At 49.3% G+C, this 16,563-nt stretch overlaps 2 protein-coding genes across 3 annotated transcripts in view; one reads left to right on the forward strand and one right to left on the reverse strand.

The window, feature by feature from the left end:
* Positions 1-5,782: 5,782 nt before the first annotated feature.
* rasd3 (RASD family member 3) lies at positions 5,783-6,671 on the reverse strand. The gene is given in 3 exon segments (XM_062520524.1): positions 5,783-6,025; positions 6,028-6,157; positions 6,610-6,671. Coding segments are annotated over 3 exon segments (435 nt in total).
* Positions 6,672-7,147: 476 nt separating this feature from the next.
* Positions 7,148-16,563, forward strand: part of palb2 (partner and localizer of BRCA2) — a 15,702-nt gene continuing 6,286 nt past the window's right edge. Inside the window, exons 1-6 of one of the 2 annotated variants that reach the window (XM_062536827.1) lie at positions 7,148-7,193; positions 9,314-9,426; positions 9,526-9,585; positions 10,155-10,287; positions 11,019-13,382; positions 13,794-16,372. In XM_062536827.1, coding sequence (XP_062392811.1) covers positions 9,367-9,426; positions 9,526-9,585; positions 10,155-10,287; positions 11,019-13,382; positions 13,794-16,372 — 5,196 coding nt within the window. In that variant the 5' untranslated portion in view covers positions 7,148-7,193; positions 9,314-9,366. Of the gene's footprint in view, positions 7,194-8,958; positions 8,976-9,313; positions 9,427-9,525; positions 9,586-10,154; positions 10,288-11,018; positions 13,383-13,793; positions 16,373-16,563 lie in introns of those variants that run through there. The other variant, XM_062536818.1, reaches the window with a different exon arrangement.

The following is a 16,563-nucleotide window of genomic DNA, read 5'->3' on the forward strand; positions in this document are numbered from 1 at the left end:
GTGTGTGTGTGTGTGTGTGTGTGTGTGTGTGTGTGAGAGAGAGAGAGAGAGAGAGAGAGAGCGAGTTGGCTGTGTTTACGTTTCTGTTACCGTGAGAGTGTGAAGCGCTTTATCTCATGAATGAGCAGATAACCTGGTAACAGAAACACAGCCAACTCCCTCTCTCTCTGTCTCTCTCTTTCTCTCTCTCTCCCTTTCACACACACGTATACACACTTACACACTGAATCCATCCAACTCATCGATGGAACTGAAGTGTGGCATGCAATGGATTCTTAATGAACATAATGAAATTGGCAAGATAGGCTATAAACAACATTTTGCATTTTGCTTTGAAGTCTGCTTGGTCTGCACACTGTCTGGTTACCTATTGCCATGCAGAGACCCTGTGCAAAAATGGGCTGATGCAGTGGCGGTTCTAGACTGAATTACTCCCCAGGCGAGATCCTCCACGAGCGCCCCCATGAGTGTTTTTTGACGCACTTTGCGTCAGTCGGGTTCATAGGGTTAAGCGCTCGTGCCGCCCCATACAAGATGCCGCCCCGGGCGACCGCCCGGTTCACCCGTACCTAAAACCGCCACTGTGCTGATGATTTAAAGTGCCTTCCTATGAATATTCACATTCCCAATGCTTTGACAGATGTTTTTTTTTTTTTTTTTTTTTTTTTATTGATGCTTCAAGACACAAATACACAGAACAAATGTGAAATGCAAATAACAAAATGTGATACAAATCTCATATAAACCCATATTTAGCTGCAAAAACAACGGACAACATATGTTGAAAATGAAAAAATGGATTATTTATGGAAAATCATCTTGATACCATGCAACATGTTTTTAAAAAGTTGGGAATGTTTACAGCTGCGCGGCATTTAACATCATTCTGTAAATGTTTAGGAGCTATAAGGAAAGTTGAGTTTTCAGAATGATTCCTGCCTGATATTTCAGTTAGGCTACATGGTATTGTTAACCTGTTGAGGAGTGAATTATTTTCCAAGTTCCTTCTAGAATTCAACGCAAACAATCTTTAGTTTCAGTGTTCTGTATATATGTCGATGGGAAAATCTCTGAGGGTAATTATCTCATCATAATGCGGAGCTCTCAGTTCGCCGAACATTCTAATCACATATTTGTGACCGTACCGTACCCATCATGTCTTTCATTCCCTGCTGGGCTGCCGACAGGCCATTTTAGCAGCTGCTCTTTCTCTGTGGAGAAATATTATTAAATGTGTGCAAGGTCTTCCCTGGAAAAGACATGGCAGGATGGCATGCTACTTAAAACATCATTCAGAATTGATTGTGCCTTGCCATGTGCAAGATGCCCATGCATGCAGTAGGAGCAGTATGCACCTCAACAGCACCATCTGAGCACTACAAGTTGGATAACTCGGATACTTGAGGTGCCTCTCATGCAGCGATTATACGTCCTCTCTCGCTCCTCGGGCCTTGATCCTCATTGATCTAGGCTACTTAAAGAATGGGCGGCAACAATGGGATAGTCTATCCCTTATCTTTCTTTATGTAGATCTTTCTTTATGTAGATCAGTGAGGATCGAGGCTATCCCCCACACCAGACTCTCCACCCTGGGTGAGCAGGTCCTTCAGTGCCATGGCCTGCACACTGGAACTCCCTCCCCCAACCTCTTTGTGGTGGTCTCTCTTCCTTTCTTCAAAGCACATCTCAAGACCTTTTTGTGTGATCACTTCTCCCTCCTCGGGGTCATCCCTATGTTCCCCGGGTCCTACTGTATGTTCCCCAGGTCCTATGTTCCCCGCTCGGGGAACATAGGACCCTTTTTCAGAAAAAGGGTCCTATGTTCCCCATTTTTCCCCAAAAGGGTTCTATGTTCCCCGGTTGCAATACATACAGGGGATCATAGGACCCTTTTTCTGAAAAAGGGTCCTATCTTCCCCAGGTCTCCCGGGGAACATAGGACCCTTTTTTTTGAAAAAGGGTTCTATGTTCCCCGCTGTGAGAAACTGAACTTTTACCAGTCTCACCCACTGCATCCCTCTTTGATTGTAAAATGTTTTGTGAGTGGTAGGTGAAAGATTCTCCTGTTGTGAGGCAGAGTAAGTGAGTATTAGATAGATAGATAGATAGATAGATACTTTATTGATCCCCAAGGGGAAATTAAATTCAATTAGGTTGATACTTTAACTGCATTGTTTGTGCTATTTTTGTTGGTAAAATTATTATGACCGCCCTACAGCACAGGTTAAGTCAGATTTTTTTTTTTTTTTTTTTTTTGCATGCGCAATTGTCCGTCAAGGATTCCCGGGACCGGGGTGCACGAAACTTGTTGGACATGTTGGTCCACCTTTTTTTGTATGTTGGTCTTAAAGGACCATATCGACCCATCCCATAACCACTCGTTTCATGTATAGAGCCACCTAGTTAAAAATGAAAAAGCAAAATTGAGGCATTGTATTTGCAGGTATCTTTGGTTGACAGATTCAAAACTGCACAGACAATTACGACACCCTCTGAATGTATGCCAAGTTTTGTGTAATTGAGGGACCATACAATAAATGAATGTGTACATTTAGCGACTGTACACTATGCACACGCACGCATAAACACATAAAGATACACACACACACATGCAGGCACACACACACACACACGTGCGCGCACATACATGTATACAGTGGGGAGAATAAGTATTTGACCCCATGCTAAAGTTGACTAAAACGAGGAATATGAAATACCCTTTTCAAAATGTATCTTAATGCCTTAATTAAACAAATGAGTACAAATCCAACCTTTAAGGACATAAATGTTCTTTGTGAATGAAGAATGTATCATAAATAAATAAATGTTTTCCTTAAAACACAGGGAAGTATTTGACTCCTATGTTAAATTCCCATAGAGGCAGGAAGATTTTACATATGTTTTAATTTTTAAAGGCCAGTTATTTCATGGATCAAGTTTCCCTTTGCCTTTGGAATCAAAATAGCCCCACATCACCACATAACTCATTGAGCTTGATGCAAATCAAACAGGCTAATAGGCCTAGGCTAACTGAAAAAAAACACCATGCCAATCTCTAGGTATGGTGAAGGGTATGTGGTGATCTGGGGCTATTTTGATTCCAAAGGCAAAGTAAAACTTATCAGGATGCATAGTATCCTGGATCCATGAAATAACTGGCATTTAAAAATAAAACTTTTATGAAAAACTGCTTTTATGAGAATTTAACATAGGAGTCACTATGCCCCCTGTGTTTCAAGGAAAACATTTATTTATTTACGATATATTCTTCATTCTACCCTCCTTACGGGGGTCCAGTTGAGTTGGCGATGGATCAAAACGAAAAACAATGGTTCCATGCTATGCTTGTGGGTCTACACGCGCACCAAGTTTCATGCACCCCGGTCTTTCAGTGGCCCGGGACTTCTTGACGGAAAATTGCGCATGTGAACCCCCCCCCCCCCCCCCCCCCCCCCCCCAATCTGACGAAACCTGACCTACCCACCGCTTCGCTGTGTGGCGGTCATAATAATAGACTGGGGAACATAGGACCTTTTTTTAAAAAAAGGGTCCTATTTTCCCCCCGGTCTCCTGGGGAACATAGGACCCTTTTTTTGAAAAAGGGTTCTATGTTCCCCAGTCCCATACTAAGAGGGGAACATAGGACCCTTTTTGGGAACAGTGGGGAACATAGGACCCTTTTTTAAAAAAAGGGTCCTATGTTCCCCGGTCCCATACAAAGTGGGGAACATAGGACCCGGGGAACATAGGTACGCTCCCCTTCTCCTCCACACCCAACACACACTTAGCATCTCCTCCCCAACACATAGCCCTGTACACTTAGCTTCTCCTCCACACCAACACACAGCCCTGTACACTTAGCATCTCCTCCCCAACACATAGCCCTGTACACTTAGCCTCTCCTCCACACCAACACATAGCCCTGTACACTTAGCCTCTCCTCCACACCAACACATAGCCCTGTACACTTAGCTTCTCCTCCACACCAACACACAGCCCTGTACACTTAGCTTCTCCTCCACACCAACACACAGCCCTGTACACTTAGCTTCTCCTCCACACCAACACACAGCCCTGTACACTTAGCTTCTCCTCCACACCCAACACATAGCCCTGTACACTTAGCTTCTCCTCCACACCCACCACATAGCCCTGTACACTTAGCTTCTCCTATCCTCCACAACACACAGCCCTACTTAGCTTCTCCTCCCCAACACATTGCCCTTTACACTTAGCTTCTCCTCCCCAACACATAGCCCTGTACACTTAGCCTCTCCTCCCCAACCAACACATAGCCCTGTACACTTAGCTTCTCCTCCCCAACACACAGCCCTGTACACTTAGCTTCTCCTCCCCAACACATAGCCCTGTACACTTAGCTTCTCCTCCCCAACACACAGCCCTGTACACTTAGCTTCTCCTCCCCAACCAACACATAGCCCTGTACACTTAGCTTCTCCTCCCCAACACATAGCCCTGTACACTTAGCTTCTCCTCCCCAACACATAGCCCTGTACACTTAGCCTCTCCTCCCCAACCAACACATAGCCCTGAACACTTAGCTTCTCCTCCTCCCCAACACATAGCCCTGTACACTTAGCTTCTCCTCCCCAACACATAGCCCTGTACACGTAGCTTCTCCTCCCCAACCAACACATAGCCCTGTACACATTTTTCCTTTTGTGTGTACTGTCTAGGCCTATTTATTCATTTGTTTGTTCACGTTTGTGCTATTGGTTTTGGGTGGTGAATCATGCCGTCCAGCATATAATTGTTTTTTATTTTCTTTGTTTGTAAACTCTTGGCATTGTGAAAGAGCTTTATGCACAGTCAATTTGGCATTGTGAAAGAGGTTAACGCACAGTCAATTTCCCAACGGCTGATGATGATGATGATGATGATGATGATGATGATGATTGTGACCAAAGTATGACACAGATGCGTTTTGAAGCCCTATATTAATGTGATATGGGGTTGATGATGATGATTTAGGCCAATATTAGTTAGTGCATTTGTGATTTTTTATATCAAATAAGAAGTAGGCTACAATTGAATTTATGAAAAATTGTTTATATCAAACAAGAAGTATTTGTGAAAAAAATAGTTTATATCAAACAAGAAGTATAGGCTACAGTTTCATTTGTGAAAAAAATAATATGCTCATATCACTCACATCACATCACACATCCACACTCGCATCATAAAGACCATGTTTGTGTTCATGTGTGTTTGTTTAGGTTATAGGAGATGTGTTAGGATGTTCATGTGTGTTTGTTTAGGTTATAGGAGATGTGTTAGGATGTTCATGTGTGTTTGTTTAGGTTATAAGAGATGTGTTAGGATGTTCATGTGTGTTTGTTTAGGTTATAGGAGATGTGTTAGGATGTTCATGTGTGTTTGTTTAGGTTATAGGAGATGTGCATGTGTGTTTGTTTAGGTTATAGGAGATGTGTTAGGATGTTCATGTGTGTTTGTTTAGGTTATAAGAGATGTGTTAGGATGTTCATGTGTGTTTGTTTAGGTTATAGGAGATGTGTTAGGATGTTCATGTGTGTTTGTTTAGGTTATAGGAGATGTGCATGTGTGTTTGTTTAGGTTATAGGAGATGTGTTAGGATGTTCATGTGTGTTTGTTTAGGTTATAGGAGATGTGTTAGGATGTTCATGTGTGTTTGTAGATGTGTTAGGATGTTCATGTGTGTTTGTTTAGGTTAGGAGTGTTAATGTCTCGTAGGCCATAGATGCTATTTCATGTTCATGTCTGTTTGTTTGTTGATGTTCCGTTAGGAGACAGCTGTTGCTTTTCTTGAGAGGAGGCTTCTTCCTCTGGGCACTGTGCGGCTGGGTACGTCGGTCCAGCTCAGCAGGTCGCGGAAAACCTCGAGCACGTTCTCCCCGGTGCGCACGGAGGCCTCCACCAACCCCGCGCACCATAACCAGTCACACACAGCTCCCGCGTCGGAAATGGCTTCCCTCAGGTCCGCTTTGTTGGCCACCACGGTAACGGGAGTGCGCCTCTCGTCTCGCCTCGGAGTTCTACAATCTCCTCGTGGAGCCGCTGCGCCTCTGCCAAAGTGTCCGGTTCGGCGGCGGAGAAGACCAGCGAGAACGCGTCCCCGCTGCGGACGTTCAGCGCGCCCATAGCCGGGAAAGAGTAGCTGCCGCAGCAGGTGAAGGCCCGATCACATTATAGACGGCATGCGCTGCGCTCACCGCTAGGTTGCTCTTGGTTGATAACGTTCTACGATTTTTGTTGCTGTTACCGCTCCTATTTCTATGGTTACTGCTGGGTTCCGCGCAAAAGACCATTCACTCACAGCGCGCCGCGGTCAAAGTTCAACATGTTTCAACTTTGACCGCGGTACGCGCAACAGCGGCAAAGCGGCAAAATGCCGCCGGCGCTGCGCTTTGCTGAGCACAGCGGCAGACCTGTTTTTGCGCTCTCAACCCATTGAAATGAATGGGTTTTATAGGGCATGCCGCCTGTAATCTGATCGGGCCTTGACACTCCTCCACGGTGCGCGTGTGCTCGTGTCCAGGATCTCCTCCGTGTCCTCCGGGGTTCGAAGTGGTCGTGCAGAAACCGGCGGATCAGTGCCGTTTTCCCGACTCTCGCGGCGCCCAAAAACACGAGCCGTATACCGTCCGCACCTCCTGTACCGGCGAAGGCATGGCAGCACACGAGCGGAGACAGTCCAGCGTGACTGACCAGTGATCCCTACGGAGACGAGCGGAGACTAGACTAGCGTGACTGACCAGTGATCCCTCCGGAGACCAGCGTGACTGACCAGTGATCCCTCCGGAGACTAGACTATAGCGTGACTGACCAGTGATCCCTCCGGAGACTAGACTAGACTATAGCGTGACTGACCAGTGATCCCTCCGGAGACTAGACCAGCGTGACTGACCAGTGATCCCTCCGGAGACTAGACTAGCGTGACTGACCAGTGATCCCTCCGGAGACTAGACCAGCGTGACTGACCAGTGATCCCTCCGGAGACTAGACTAGCGTGACTGACCAGTGATCCCTCCGGAGACTAGACTAGCGTGACTGACCAGTGATCCCTCCGGAGACTAGACTAGCGTGACTGACCAGTGATCCCTCCGGAGACTAGACTAGCGTGACTGACCAGTGATCCCTCCGGAGACTAGACTACGGCATGGCAGCACACAAGCTTTGAAGTCTTTTGACAGGTGGATAAACTCTCTCAACTCTATTTCTGAGATTTCAGAGGTGGATAAACTGCGTTTACTTGCGTTTAGCCACACACACACACTCTCACTCCACACACTCTCTCACTCCACACACTCTCTCACTCTAACACACACTCTCTCACTCCACACACTCTCTCACTCTAACACACACTCTCTCACTCCACACTCTCTCACTCCACACACTCTCCCTCCACACACTCACTCCACACACACTCACTCTCTCCCTCCACACTCTCTCACTCCACACACACACTCACTCCACACACACTCACTCCACACACACACACACTCCCCCCCTCCACACACTCTCCCTCCACACACTCACTCCACACACTCACTCCACACACACACTCCACACACTCTCTCACTCCACACTCTCTCACTCCACACACACTCACTCTCTCACTCCACACACACTCACTCCACACACTCACTCCACACACACTCACTCTCTCACTCCACACACACTCACTCCACACTCTCTCACTCCACACTCTCTCACTCCACACACTCTCTCCCTCCACACACTCTCTCACTCTAACACACTCTCTCACTCCACACACTTTCCCTCCACACACTCTCTCCCTCCACACACTCACTCCACACACACACACTCCACACACTCTCTCCCTCCACACTCTCTCACTCCACTCTCTCACTCCACACACACACTCCCTCCACACACACTCACTCCACAAACTCTCTCACTCCACACACACTCTCACTCCACACACTCTCTCCCTCCACACACACAATACTCAACATTCGCTGCCTTTTAGTCTTAATTAATGAGGGTAGTTTATTGATAATCAGTAGGCCTAGCCTATAGGTTTCCTTATTCCTTTCTGGCATCTCTGCCCCCACCCCTCTCTGGTTTTGCTCTTTTGTGATTTGCACACACACACACATGCGCACACACGCGCACACACACACACACACACACACACACACACACACACACACACACACACACACACACACAGGCCTACCACCACCACCACCACCATCTTGATTGTGTTGTTTTTTCAGTTTATTTAGCCTACCCAAACAACAAGGACAGACTTTATGCGTGGACAGAATAGAGGCATCAGTGTTTGCACACGAGAGATTGTGTGTGTGTGTGTGTGTGTGTATCTAGGGTGTGTGGCCTATATTTTACCTCAACTTGCTGTGATTATTAAGCACAAAAGTATGAAGACTAGGCTATAAGCCTGCATAGGCTACCGGGTGTTTGACATAGCCAAAGTCAAATAGCTTTAGAAGTGTTTGCAGCCGAGGCCTACATGATGTAGCCGATATGAATATAGGCCTACATCAAGTTATTCGTAACTCGTAAGTGTTCTGACATTTGAGAATTATAGCGTTGTGAAATTCACATTTGGCTGCAGTGTGTGTGTGTGTGTGTGTCCATGCAGTCTGGAAGCGAAGTGTGTTTACATGACCTATCAGACAGCAGTAGTAGAGAACGATAGCTCTATTCGGAGTGCACGTAATTAAAACACCCACAACTTCTCTGACAGTACCACTGATTCATAGCATACATTCAGTCAACACAAGTGAGCACATTTGTATCGAGTGGATATTAACTGGACGCGAAGAACATAGTTTTTCACGAAAGACGATCGTTGGAATTCTGTGATCAGAGAGCAACTAGTTATGTCTTCTTAGAATAGTCGCGGGAGACTTTGATCGCCACCACAACAGCAGTGTTACGGACGTAGTGTAGAGAACTGCCGATGAAACTTTCATTCAACACGGTCGGTGTGTAGATGAAGATGTATTTTTCCTATTTCATCATCATGTCCACATTTGTGTTTTGTATAACGTGATTGATTATATTGTCTAATCTTTTACGACTGTCACCGGCTTGTCAAAGAGTTAACTTTTCTTCTCGTTAGCCATTTAGCTAACGTTATTGGCCTGTTTAAAGTTAGCGATAGCTAACGTGGGCTGTGTGTCTCGTTAACATCTTGATTTAATACTGATGATTTTGTAATATCAGTGACTCTCGGATAGCTGAAGTTTTGAAGGCTTCAGAGCCGCGTTCACTGTCTGACAGAGCGTGACTTCTCATTACTGCCCCATTTTGTCCCCGAAAGGTTACCGAGAGGAGGAGGGCGAGACTCACGCCGGTGTTCCGTAGCTGACCGGAATGACACAACGCGGGGAGAGTAACGTTAACGCCAGTGTGGTCGAGGACGAGAAAGAGCTGGTGAGTGCACGGAGTCAGTCGTACGTTCCTCCCATCGTCGTGCCCTCAATATGTCAGATTTTGTGATTCGGTTGTCTGTCTGTATCTCCCTCCTGATAGCTGAGAAGAAGGTTGGAGCTCTTGCAGAGGGAATACGAACGAACTGCCCTCCGACTACAGGTAACCTACTGCAATAGTCCTGGTAACCTACTGCATTAGCCCTTTATATAGACGAACTGCCCTACTGCAATAGCCCTTTATATAGACGAACTGCCCTACTGGTAACCTACTGCAATAGCCCTTTATATAGACAAACTGCTAACCTACAATATATAGCCAAACTGCCCTACAGGTAACCTACTGCAATAGCCCTTTATGTAGACAAACTGCCCTACAGGTAACCTACTGCAATAGTCCTTTATATAGACAAACTGCCCTACAGGTAACCTACTGCAATAGCCCTTTATATAGACCAACTGCCCTACAGGTAACCTACTGCAATAGCCCTTTATATAGACGAACTGCCCTACAGGTAACCTACTGCAATAGCCCTTTATATAGACAAACTGCCCTACAGGTAACCTACTGCAATAACCCTTTATATAGACAAACTGCCCTGCTGGTACAGGTAGATTAATACGCCTATAACTGCCCTACTGGTAAAGGTAACCTACTGTAATATGATATTTGAGAACAGCATGTTCATCGAGTGTGTGTGTGTGTGTGTGTGTGTGTGTGTGTGTGTTTAGAGAGCAGAGCGCCGGGATGTGGTCCGTAGACACGTTCGCAGTCGCATCTCAGAGCACAACCAATCAGGAGTCTGTCAAACTGAAACCCCGCCCCTTGAGTCGAACATCAGTGGGAAACCAACAAACCACACAGGTAAATAGCATCAACCAATCAGACGAAGGAAAATAGCACACTAACCAATCAAGAGAAAGTAAATAGCACACTAACCAATCAGGAGAAAGTAAATAGCGCACTAACCAATCAGGAGAAAGTAAATAGCACACTAACCAATCAGGAGAAAGTAAATAGCACAGAAACCAATCAAGAGAAGGTAAATAACACACTATCCTATCAGGATATGGTAAATTACATGGTACTGAGGAACTGGTACATTCCACACTAGCAAAATTGCTTTTCCTCGGTCATTCACACACACACACACACACACACACACACACGCACACACACACACACACACACACACACAAACACACGCATACTTATGACTGAACATACTCTGTGGATACTTTTTTACTGTCACAAGATACACACTCACACGTACACGCATACTTTTGAATGAATATACATTGTGGATGCTTTTTACTGTCACTGATACACACACACACACACACTGATTTCTGATTGGCTCTTGTGTGTTCTTTTCCTCTCCTGTGTCAGTGTTCTCTTCTCGGATTGGCTCTTGTGTGTTATTTTCTTCTCCTGTGTCAGTGTTCTCTTCTCTGATTGGCTCTTGTGTGTTATTTTCTTCTCCTGTGTCAGTGTTCTCTTCTCGGATTGGCTCTTATGTGTTGTTTTCCTCTCCTGTGTCAGCACTCTGATTTCTGATTGGTCCTTGGTTGTTTTTTTTTTTTTCTCCTTTGCAGGTGTGGATGTTCCAGGAGGTTCTGCAGCTCTACGTTCTTCACCTGGCCCCTCCAGATCTCTGAGTTCTCCTCAGACCAGGGTTCTACGAGGTTCTCCAGCTCTGCGTTCTTCACCTGGACCCTCCAGATCTCTGAGTTCTCCTCAGACCAGGGTTCTACGAGGTTCTGCAGCTCTACGTTCTTCACCTGGACCCTCCAGATCTCTGAGTTCTCCTCAGACCAGGGTTCCGGCCGTCCGGTTCCACTTGCCCTCTTTAGACCCCGCCCTCTCCCCCAGGTTAAGCCCCGGAACGCGATTACGGTCCAAACGCAGCCGCCTTCGCCTGGCAGAGAGAGAGAGGGATGGAGAGAGCAGCCAAGAGAGAGAGAGAGAGAGGGATACAGAGAGCAGTTTGGAGAATGAGAGAGAGAGGGATGGAGAGAGCAGTTTGAAGAATGAGAGAGAGAGGGACAGCGAACGCGAGAAAGAGAGAGAGAGGGATGGAGAGAGCAGTTTGAAGAATGAGAGAGAGAGGGACAGCGAACGCGAGAAAGAGAGAGAGAGGGATGGAGAGAGTCGTCTGGAGAGTGAGAGAAGGAGAGGTGGAGAGAGGGGAGGCGGAGCTCCACAGTCTAATCTGCCAGCCAGCCAACCAGACGCCAGGAGTCCTGCCTCTGACCAATCGCTGCCAAGCAGACGCATCAGTAAGCCAAGGAGGCGAGCAGGAAATGTAAACCAATCAGGGCCTGCGGCTACTCCTACAGCTAGTCCCGCCCATCACCCCGTCCACCAATCAGGGCCTGCGGCTACTCCTACAGCTAGTCCCGCCCATCACCCCGTCCACCAATCAGGGCCTGCGGCTACTCCTACAGCTAGTCCCGCCCATCACCCCGTCCACCAATCAGGGCCTGCGGCTACTCCTACAGCTAGTCCCCGTCATCACCCCGTCCACCAATCAGGGCCTGGAGCTAGTCCCCGTCATCAGCCTGCAGCTACTCCCGTTTTCACTCATGACGATGTCAGCAGCCAATCAAGCGGCCCCTCAGGTAAAGAGCCTGTCCAATCAGAGAGCAAGGTGTGTGGCAGCAGCCAATCGGAGGGCTCGTGTACAGAGCCTGTCCAATCAGAGAGCAAGGTGTGTGGCAGCAGCCAATGGGAGGGCTCGTGTGCAGAGCCTGTCCAATCAGAGAGCAAGGCGTGTGGCAGCAGCCAATCGGAGGGCTCGTGTGCAGAGCCTGTCCAATCAGAGAGCAAGGTGTGTGGCAGCAGCCAATCGGAGGGCTCGTGCGCAGAGCCTGTCCAATCAGAGAGCAAGGTGTGTGGCAGCAGCCAATCAGAGGGCTCGTGTACAGAGCCTGTCCAATCAGAGAGCAAGGTGTGTGGCAGCAGCCAATGGGAGGGCTCGTGCACACTGGTGGAGGGGCTGCTGTTCCCGCTGGAGTACTACGTCAGGACCACGCGCCGCATGGCCGGCTCTCCAAGCCCATTGGACCTCCAGGCTGTCATTCTCAGCCAGCTGAGTCGGGGGCGGGGCAAGCGCAGGGCCAGCCAGTCACGGTCCTCGGTGACGCCCAGTGGTGTCGGCGGCACCGGGTCCGAGGATTCCTGCGCGCAGGTGGACTCTAAGCCAATCAGAGTTGAGGATTCCTCTTTGCACCGGGACTCTGAACCAATGGGAGCTGAGGATTCCTCCGCGCAGACGGTGTCTAGGCCAATCAGAGCACGGAGGCGTCGCCGAGGGGCGGGCTGGGCGAAGAAACCGAGACGGAGTCGAATCCCGAGCCCGTCCTGGACCAATGAGGATGCAGCGTCAGATCCAGAGGCCTCTGATAGGATACCTGACACAGAGACACACCCACAAACACACTCAGAGCCAATCAGAGTTGAAGACCACATAGTGACAAATCCACTAACCCACTCAGAGCCAATCAGAGTTGATGACGACATAGTGACACGTCCATTAACCCACTCAGAGCCAATCAGAGGTGATGAATACACAGTGACACGCCCACCAATCCACTTAGAGCCAATCAGAGGTGATGATCACACAGTGACACGCCCACAAACCCCCTCTGAGCCAATCAAAAGTGATCACCACATGTTGACACGCCCATTAGCCCACTCCGAGCCTATCACAACTGGTGACCCCACAGGGACACGCCCATCAATAATCTCTGGACCAGTCACAGCTGGTGACCCCACAGAGACACACCCATTCTCCCACGGCGACGTGGAGACTAAGCCACTCCCACAGGATAGACCCCTCCCACTGCCTGCGGTTAAGCCCCTCCCACAGGATAGACTCCTCCTACTGCCCGAGGTTTATCCAGTCTTCAAAAGGGGGTGTGGCCAGAAGAGGAAACGGGCTCAAACAGAAAAGGAAGGTCAGATTCACCAGACGTTTGTGTTTCTTTCTTTGTTTGTGTGTGTGTGTGTGTGTATGTGTGTGTGTGTATGTGTGTGTGTTTGTGTGTGTGTGTTTGTGTGTGTGTGTGTGTGTGTGTGTGTGTGTGTGTGTGTGTTTGTTTGTTTGTGCGTGTGTTTGTGCGTGTGTGTTTGTTTTGGTTTTGTGTTTGTATTTTCTTGTGTGTTTTTGTGTGGGTAACATGTTTATGATGTTTGCATGTGTATCATATGTTTTGGATATTTGTGTTGATGTGTTTTTGATATTTGTGTTAATGTGTTAATGTGTGTGTGTGTGTGCGTGTGCGTGTGCGTGTGCGTGTGCGTGTGCGTGTGCGTGTGCGTGTGCGTGTGCGTGCGCGTGCGCGTGTGTGTGTGTGTGTGTGTTCCAGTCTCTCTGCAGCTGCCCTCGTTGGGCTCCCTTGCCCAGGCGCTGAGAGCAGAGGGTCATGGGAGCCTGCGGAGTCTCCTCCTGACCTTCGACCTCCAGGACTTTCACCTCCCCGACGACGAGTTCGGCCACCTCAAGCTGCAGAAGCTCCGCCCCTTAGTGACGGGGGTGGAGCCATACTCGCCCCCCTCCTCTGGGCTCACCACTCGCCGTAGCAACAGGCGCTGTAGCAACAGGAGTGCAGTAAACACAACCCCTGGCAACAGTAACCGGTGTAGGAGGTCTCTCTCAGACCCTCACTCGGAGCACAACGATTGGTTGAGCCCAGACCCCCTGCTCCTAAGCCCCACCCCGACAGGAAGTGAGGTCGGTTCGCTTGGCCCACCTCCACAGCTCAGCAGCCAATCAGACGGAAGGGCTGATGACGATCCTGACCAATCACAAGCACAGAAAGAACTGAAGCCGGCCACAGGCTTAACGGACCGCAAGGACCAATCAGAAACCAGGTCAGGCACTGCGAACCAATCAACTGAGTCAACTGAGCAGGCTGATGACCAATCCCGACAAAGATGGACTACGGACCAATCACAGAGGCACAACGACACCACTATGGACCAATCAGAAAGGCAGGGAGAAAGCGTAGCTGGTAGCAGGCTAGCATTGACAGACGTAGCCTCTCACACAGACACACACACAGACACACACGTCACTTTAAATGCAGACACACACACAGAAACACACACAGAAACACACAACGCTTCAGATTCAGACACAGTGACCTTCACACACACTGACTCTTGCATACAGGCAGACACACACACAGACACGCTCAACACTTTAGACATGCACACACACCAAGATTCACACACTGACACGAGGACTCGCACACAGACGCGCTCCCACACACAAACAGACTCGTGCCAGGTCAACGACTCAAACACACTATGGGACACACACACTCACGCTGTGACCGACACACCCCAGTCTGTAGCGGAGCGCACACACACTCCCACTCCCACTCACACTCCCACTCACAGACACACTCACACACACTCTCTACTGAACCTCAGCCTGTCGCTGACCTCACACACCCAGAGGGGTCACGACCCCGATCTGCCCTCCTTAGGCCACACCCCCTTCTCACCACCCCCCACCTCCCGCCCTCTCTTCCGCTCACAGCACTCTCCCTCCCTCCATCCCTCCATCCATCCCTCCCTTCATCCCTCTCTTTTTTCCCCTCTCCATCCCTCCCTTCACCCCTCTCTCCACCCTTCTCTCCATCCCTCCGTCCACCCTTCTCTCCACCCTTCTCTCCATCCCTCCGTCCACCCTTCTCTCCATCCCTCTCTCCATCCTTCTCTCACTTCCTCTCTGGGTCGTAGCCCGGCCCACGCCCCGGCTGCCGATTGGCTGGCGAAGTCTTCGAGGGGCGGGGCCAGCAGTCCGGTTCCAGACGCCCCGGCCGGGTCCAACACAGAGCAGAGCAGCACGACTGGGACCAGAACCGGAGTTAGTGAGAGGAACCAGGGAACCGACACTGAGGAGAACGTGAGAGGAACCACCGACACTGAGGAGAACGCGAGAGGAACCACCGACACTGAGGAGAACGCGAGAGGAACCACCGACACTGAGGAGAACGCGAGAGGAACCACCGACACTGAGGAGAACGCGAGAGGAACCACCGACACTGAGGAGAACGCGAGAGGAACCACCGACACTGAAGAGAACATGAGGGGAACCGACACTGAGGAGAACGCAAGAGGAACCGACACTGAAGAGAACATGAGGAGAACAGACACTGAGGGGAACATGAGGAGAACCAACGCTGAGGAGAACGCAAGGAGAACCAACACTGAGGAGAACGCAAGGAGAACCAACACTGAGGAGAACGCAAGGAGAACCGACACTGAGGAGAACGCAAGGAGAACCGACACTGAGGGGAACTCGAGGGGAACCGACGCTGAGGAGAACGCAAGGAGAACCGACACTGAGGAGAATGCAAGGAGAACCGACACTGAGGGGAACTCGAGGGGAACCGACGCTGAGGGGAACTCGAGGGGAACCGATGCCGACCCAGAACAGAAGCTCAGTGGAACTTGTGGAACTGCCGCCGGCCCGTTCTGCCCTCAGACATCTCCGAGTAGCCAGCCAATCACTGCACACCAGCCCACCCACACTGGCTCCTCATTGGTCAGCCATGCCCTTGACTCCTCCCCCAGTGAGTCCTTATTGGTCAGTGCTGCCCCTCAATCCTTTCACACTGAATCCCTATTGGTCAATGGTGCCCCTCAGTCTTCGCCCTCTGACTCCCTATTGGTTAATAATACCTCTGATTCCTCCCACACTGACTCCCAATTGGTCAGTGGTGCCCTTGAATCCTCCCCCAGTGACTCTTTATTGGTTGATCATGCCAAAGAGCCCTCCCAGATTGGCCTGTCATTGGCTGGTCATGTCCCAGATCCCGCCCCAGCTGGCCCCTCATTGGCTGAATGTGTTCCGGAGCCGGCAAACTCTTCCTCATTATTTGAGTCGAGCAAAGAGGAAGAAACACCACTTTTGAAGCAAACAGACACGCTGAAGGTATGTGTGTGTGTGCGTGTGTGTGTGTGCATGTGTGTGCGTGTGTGTGCGCGCGTGTGTGCGCGCGTGTGCATGGGTGTGCGTATGTGCATTGCCGTGAATGTATCTTTGTTTGTTTCATGGTGTGTGTGTGTGTGTGTGTGTGCGTGTGCACATTGCTGTGCATGTATCTTTGTTGGTTTCATGGGTAT

The sequence above is a fragment of the Sardina pilchardus genome, chromosome 1 (assembly GCF_963854185.1).
Source record: "Sardina pilchardus chromosome 1, fSarPil1.1, whole genome shotgun sequence".
Lineage (NCBI taxonomy): Eukaryota > Metazoa > Chordata > Actinopteri > Clupeiformes > Clupeidae > Sardina > Sardina pilchardus.